The sequence below is a fragment of the Oncorhynchus nerka genome, linkage group LG3, assembly GCF_034236695.1.
Source record: "Oncorhynchus nerka isolate Pitt River linkage group LG3, Oner_Uvic_2.0, whole genome shotgun sequence".
In the NCBI taxonomy this organism is placed as follows: domain Eukaryota; kingdom Metazoa; phylum Chordata; class Actinopteri; order Salmoniformes; family Salmonidae; genus Oncorhynchus; species Oncorhynchus nerka.
This window is the reverse complement of record NC_088398.1, coordinates 4,446,115-4,451,857: the sequence shown is the minus strand read 5'-3', so window position 1 is coordinate 4,451,857 and position 5,743 is coordinate 4,446,115. Positions and strand designations below refer to the sequence as shown.

The 5,743-nt window shown below is 44.5% G+C and overlaps 1 protein-coding gene across 1 annotated transcript; it reads left to right on the top strand.

Annotated features, from left to right (window-relative positions):
- Positions 1-6: 6 nt before the first annotated feature.
- On the top strand, positions 7-3,434 carry LOC115113790 (leukocyte receptor cluster member 8 homolog). Its single transcript, XM_065007272.1, has 8 exons — positions 7-163; positions 373-537; positions 919-1,210; positions 1,306-1,407; positions 1,525-1,593; positions 1,722-1,851; positions 1,976-2,183; positions 2,303-3,434. Exons 2-8 carry the CDS (start codon positions 401-403, stop codon positions 2,463-2,465), a joined length of 1,101 nt encoding a protein of 366 aa, XP_064863344.1. The 5' UTR covers positions 7-163; positions 373-400; the 3' UTR covers positions 2,466-3,434.
- The last annotated feature ends 2,309 nt before the right edge of the window (positions 3,435-5,743 follow it).

Sequence of the window (5,743 nt, the reverse complement as noted above, 5' to 3'; positions counted from 1 at the left end):
GTGGGGCTACGCGTGGCAGGGGTGGTGGGGCCAGGCTGGGACACTACAGGAACGTCTTCTCCCAGAGAAGCCCCTCATCCAGCTCCTCAGGCTCCTCCTCTCGCTCCCCCTCTCCCTCCCACAGCCGACACAGGGACCGCAATGGCCAGAGACACAGGCGCAGGTGAGAGTCTGTGTGTGTGTGTTTGTGTGTTTTGAGTTAGTCCAGTGATTTTTTTCTTTATTCTTTTTATAATTGGCTAGGTGTATTATTTGTCCCAACCTGCTTTTTATTGGTCAAATATTCCCCTTAATATAGTATAATCATAGCCACTCTAAAAAGAGAAAGTATGCTGTGTAGTTTTTTTATGTTGTAATATCCTCCTCTTCCAGTGACTCTGAGTCCCAGTCGGACAGCAGCATGTCCAGTGACCTCCGAACCCAGCTTCCCCGGCGCAACCAGAAAGGAGGGCGTGGCCGTGGGGGTGACAGGGACCGAGGCAGAGGGGGTGGAGAGAGGGGACGAGGAAGGGGCGGAAGAGGCAACAGAGGACGGAGGTAAATAAGCATGTTTTGGCCTAAAGAAAAATTCCAGACTAAATGTTTTGCATGTCAGCAATCAAGTTTTCAAGATATACAACTTTCAAAATACAGAAATATAGCCGGAATAATGCATTTTGCATCAAATTATGCCAAACTGCAATATGATGCAAAATGCATCATACCGGCTTGTATTTTGAAAGTGGTACATCTTGAAAACTTGATTGCCAACATGCAAAACCTTCTGGGACTATATCAACAATGGACTAATGAAACAAATACCAACAGCTAGTTTTGGGTGAGATCTTCTTTCAAGTCATTGGCCTTGACTCACCCACAACTAATATTCACCTTTCCTGATTCTCATTGTGCTGATCACATTTCGGCTTCTCTTCTCAGAAACATGGATGACGCTAACTCCACCGTCCTGGGCAAGAAGAGGAAAGGTGGGAATGCCGGCCTGGACTTCCACGACCCCCACCGGGAGGCCAAGAAACAAAGCCGAGCGGCACGCTTCCACAACACCAAGATGCGTTCAGAGCCCCTGGTGCTGTCCATCAACAACCTGGAGCTGCCCAAGGAGGACCTGAGCTGGGACGACTGCCCCATCGTAGGCACCTGCCAAGAGATCACCAAGATCTACCTGAGACTTACCTGTGCCCCTGACCCTGCCACCGTGCGTCCTGTATCTGTGAGTATCGCCTGTCACGTGGAATGAGAGGATCCTTATTTGAGGCCTCCCTTCAGATTGTGTGATGTTTGTCTCCTAATCCCGTCTCTGGCCAGGTGCTGAGGAAGTCTCTGTTGGCCGTGAAGGCCCACTGGAAGACCCGTCAGGACTACCCCTACGCCTGTGAACAGATGAAGTCCATACGACAGGACCTCACGGTATGTTTACATGTCCTTTTTAGTTTTGTCAAACAGGCACTTCGTCCTATCACGGTATTTGAGTCCTATCTCGGTATATGAGGATATGAAAACAGGAGGTGTCTCTTCTCATTTCAGGTTCAAGGAGTTCGTACAGAGTTCACAGTGGAAGTATACGAGTGCCATGCACGCATTGCTCTGGAAAAGGTGAGAGGGCCTCCATACACTGTCCCCCGTCGCTACCTCGTATTTGACGTCAGGCGCCGTTTTTGAGTTTAAAGGTGCAGTGTCTTTCTAGATGTGCATTCTTCTCTAAATGTTTGCATTGTTACCAGGGCGACCATGCAGAGTTCAACCAGTGCCAGATGCAGCTGAAGGCCCTGTACAAGGACAACCCGTCAGAGAACATAGGGGAGTTCACTGCTTACAGACTACTCTACTATATCTTCACTAAAAACTCTGGAGGTAACTTACCCACCTGCCTGGTATTCCTCATCAATCATTATATTTCTGCATTTGATTTTGGCTCGCATAGAATTGAGCTTAATGTCCTGATTTTCTTGGTTGCGTGTTTGCCCCCCACACACAGACATCACGACTGAGCTGGTGTACCTGACTGCGGCGCTGCGGGCGGATGAGTGTGTGTCCCACGCGCTCTCCCTCCGCGCCGCCTGGGCTCTGGGAAACTTCCACCGGTTTTTCCAGCTCTACCGGAGAGCCCCACGCATGGCATCCTACCTCATAGACAAGTTTGTAGAGAGGGAGAGGATGATCGCTCTCAGGGCCTTATTCAAAACGTACGCCAGAGGCCTTTCATCCAAACTCCATGGTTCCTAACAATTCATCATTTTATGTAATTGTATATAGGATAGAAATGGTCCAACTTTAAATTGCCTCTCCCCCTCTGTTTTCCCAGATTCAGACCAGACTTGCCGGTGGAGTATGTGCAGTCCAGTCTGGGCTTCCTTTGTTTAGACTCTTGCATGGCCTTCCTCACAGGCCTGGGGGTCACCTTCTTCCCCTCTGACCCCAGCAAGATAGACTGCAAGACCAGCTCAGCCAGTCTGGCAGCCTCCTGAGGGGTGGGGGTTTACCGGGGAGGGGGGAAAGCACACTAAAGGGAGATACTGAGAGATAGACAGGGTCAGGAATGTACCCTCCAGTTATACTGCACTATACACTTCAGGAGGGAGACTAGTGGTTAGACTGAAACTACAATTTAGTCCTGTAGAAAGAGGGAGAGATATGCACTAGGACCCACTAAATCACTTAAGGCTGAAATTCAGTGAGGATCCCACCCACAGATGCACTGCTCACAGATATGGACTGAATAACAAGAGTGGGGGAGATTATCTGCATACATGCTGCACATCAAATACATTTAGAATAGCTTAGTCCCACACATCTCGGATCAGCTCAAGATATTAATTATACCTTCGACTTAGACCATTTTAATGACAAACAGATGTTAGGCATTAGTTCAATGTAAGACCCGAAGATCAAGCGCCAACTCACACAGATCAGGGAAGAGTGTAGCCTCAAGGTCTCCCATCCACTATCGCTCTCAGACGTTTTAAGCTAACAGTGTTCTGTTATGTTTTTCCTTCCCTCAAGTCAACAGCCTCAAACTCATGCGAAGACAAGCCTTGAGAACCCAAGAGGGAGATGAAAACTAAATGAGCTAAAGTCATCCCTCAAACCCTCATCCAACAGGCTGCTCATCCACTCCAAAACCAAACCGTCAACCAGAGAAGAGGTTTGTCTGTTCAGGTGTTCAGCTCTAGAGACTGTGCTAGCCCTTTGCTGCTTTCAGGAAGCCTTTGTGATCCAGCGTCCAATCCGGGAGAGGAGGAGATGGTGGTTTGTATGTCCTGTCCCCCCTTCCCTCAAGCTGTCTATGATTGGTGATCTGGTGGGGAAAGTTACTCCCACTTCCTGTTCCTGCCTAGCCCTGCACACTTGTCACCCCTGAAAGGTATTGACTAAGAAATCTGAAGGTTCTGATTGGCTCCTTGCCCAGGTTGGCCACATCCATCCTTACCCCACAGTTGTCCCCCCAGTTGCTTCACCCTTCAACCCACAGACTTATAAAGTTATATTTGCTGATGGTGGAGCCTGGTGTCTCTAGTCCTTTCCTGAATATTTGGATACAGTCCCCTAATATTTACCAAGAATGGCCTCTGCAATCCCTCAGTATGTGTCCAGGAGGCAGGATATCCACCTATAGTCCATCTATCCCCTGAGAGCAGACAAGGAGGCAGTCTCCCACCCCTTAAGAGTACCAAATAACCAAGTTGAGGCTCTGAGCGAGCCTGTGGTGTTTCCTGAGCCGATCAACAGCCCCCTCAGCAGCATGGAATAGCAGTCGTCAAGCACTCCCATCACACAGGAAGAAGTCAGCTCCATCAAGATGGTGGCAAAGTCTTCACCTTCAAATATGGTGGCTGGATCAGTCCCGCCATACAACAGATGGAGATGAGATCGCTGTCTGTGCAGATGGCAGCAACGTCTGGGTTTGTATGCTCCACACTCTGTTCAGTAAGGCTGAGTATGTATGTATGGCTGGTAAGAAAAAGGACTCTTGGTGTGCTGGAAGGAGGTGGAGGACAGCACGGCAAAGATCACCTGGTATTCACTATTGGCTCATTCACAAACACTAACCATTGGTTTGGGTTAAGGTGTATGTAATCAAGTTGTGGTAATTGCTTAAATTCCATCCACATGATGATAGTGTGTCTGAAATTGTGATATAAAATTAAGGGTGCCAGTATTAACCCCCTCATTTGCAAACAATGATGAAGCCAAACTGTCAAATTATGCAGGTGCAGATACACTTTTAAACCTGAAAAGGTAACTGTCTCCTTAATTGAAAATTGTCATTCTGCCACAAAACATTAGTTTAGGACATTAATGTTGCAGCTAAAGCATAAGACTCTGCTTATCAAATGTTTGTCTGTAATCAAATAATCTGCTTATTTATTTAAATCTAGAAATCATGTGATATTTTTAAAACCCCATTGCAGACATTTTGGTTTTCAGTAAAGGCAGGTGAGAGTGAAGGATTGTAGAGTAGTTATTTTGGGTCCTATCCAGCAGTTATACATTAGGCTACATCCCTGTGTATACTCTTGATAAGATCTGATGCGAGGAGACTAGTGTGGAGAGTTAATTGTAAATCAACATAATTGTCAATACATAAATAGAACCTAGAAATGGAACATGAGTTGGTGATATCAGTTGATCTAATATCAGCATATATACCCCTTGTTTTCAGGCATGACCTTGAAGAGTATTAACTTGATTCACATCAAAGCTCGAGGTATTTTAGTGAGTTCAGTGCCATTGTGGAGATATCAAATGTATTTGTCACATGCACTGAATTACAACCGGTTCAGACTGAAATGCTTACCTACGAGCCCTTTCCCAACAATGCAGAGTTACAAAGTAAGAAAAATGATATAAATACAAAAGGATTTGTTAACACAATAAAATAACTAACGAGGCTATACACAAGATAGGACTCAACTTTCAGGATGAACAGAAGTCTGTGCTGTAACAAATGTCCTGTGTGCTCATCTATAGAGTCGATGTGTCAGTATCTAATGTACATTGTTATGGATTCAGTTGGCCTTTTTGGATTCAGTTGACATTGTTATGGATTCAGTTGGCCTTTATTCATTGGACATTTTGATATGTTTTATGTTTACCAGGGCAAGTGTAATTTTGACAAACATATATGGTGAATGAGAAGCTGAAGCATTTTAGATATGGGTAATAAACAATTAATTATTTAAGACAATTGATGTGAATATGTAAATTATAGTTACAAATCTAAAGTTGGATGATTTGGAATATATTTTCCGGTTTTTGATATTGCCGTGGATTTAAATGGGGAATTGATAGTAACTGCCTTTTGTAGTGCAAACACTTGCGTGATTTCTACCCTATATTTTTGACTGCTTATTCAATAAGTGTGGAGGACAGGTTTATATTTTGGGCTTTTACAGGGATTGAAAATGGGATATTTGCTGTATAAACCAAATATTTTTCTTGCCAAATGTCCCTTAGATATGCCCACTTGGTTGACCACTTTCATTTCTTACTCATTTTTTAAAAATGCTCATCTTTTGTGAACCCATTTTTGTTTTTTAAATTTGATTTACTGCATTTCTGTGTCATCTCAACCTTTCTGTCTTTCTGTACTCATGAACCTCTTGCAGTGGTATTCAAAGTCAGCATCGCGACCCATGAGGGAAATGCGAAAACATTCATAGGTCATATTGTATGGGACAATATAGAAACGATTTTGAAAAGGATAATTTGAAAAATCCATTTTTATTGAGTAAATGTATTTATT

Excerpts from the sequence above, each read along its gene's own strand:
- LOC115113790 (XM_065007272.1), top strand. The coding sequence starts at position 401 with ATGTCCAGTGACCTCCGAACCCAGCTTCCCCGGCGCAACCAGAAAGGA. Across the intron at positions 538-918 it reads AGAGGCAACAGAGGACGGAG|AAACATGGATGACGCTAACT; the intron begins GTAAATAAGCAT and ends TTCTCTTCTCAG. Across the intron at positions 1,408-1,524 it reads CCATACGACAGGACCTCACG|GTTCAAGGAGTTCGTACAGA; the intron begins GTATGTTTACAT and ends TTCTCATTTCAG.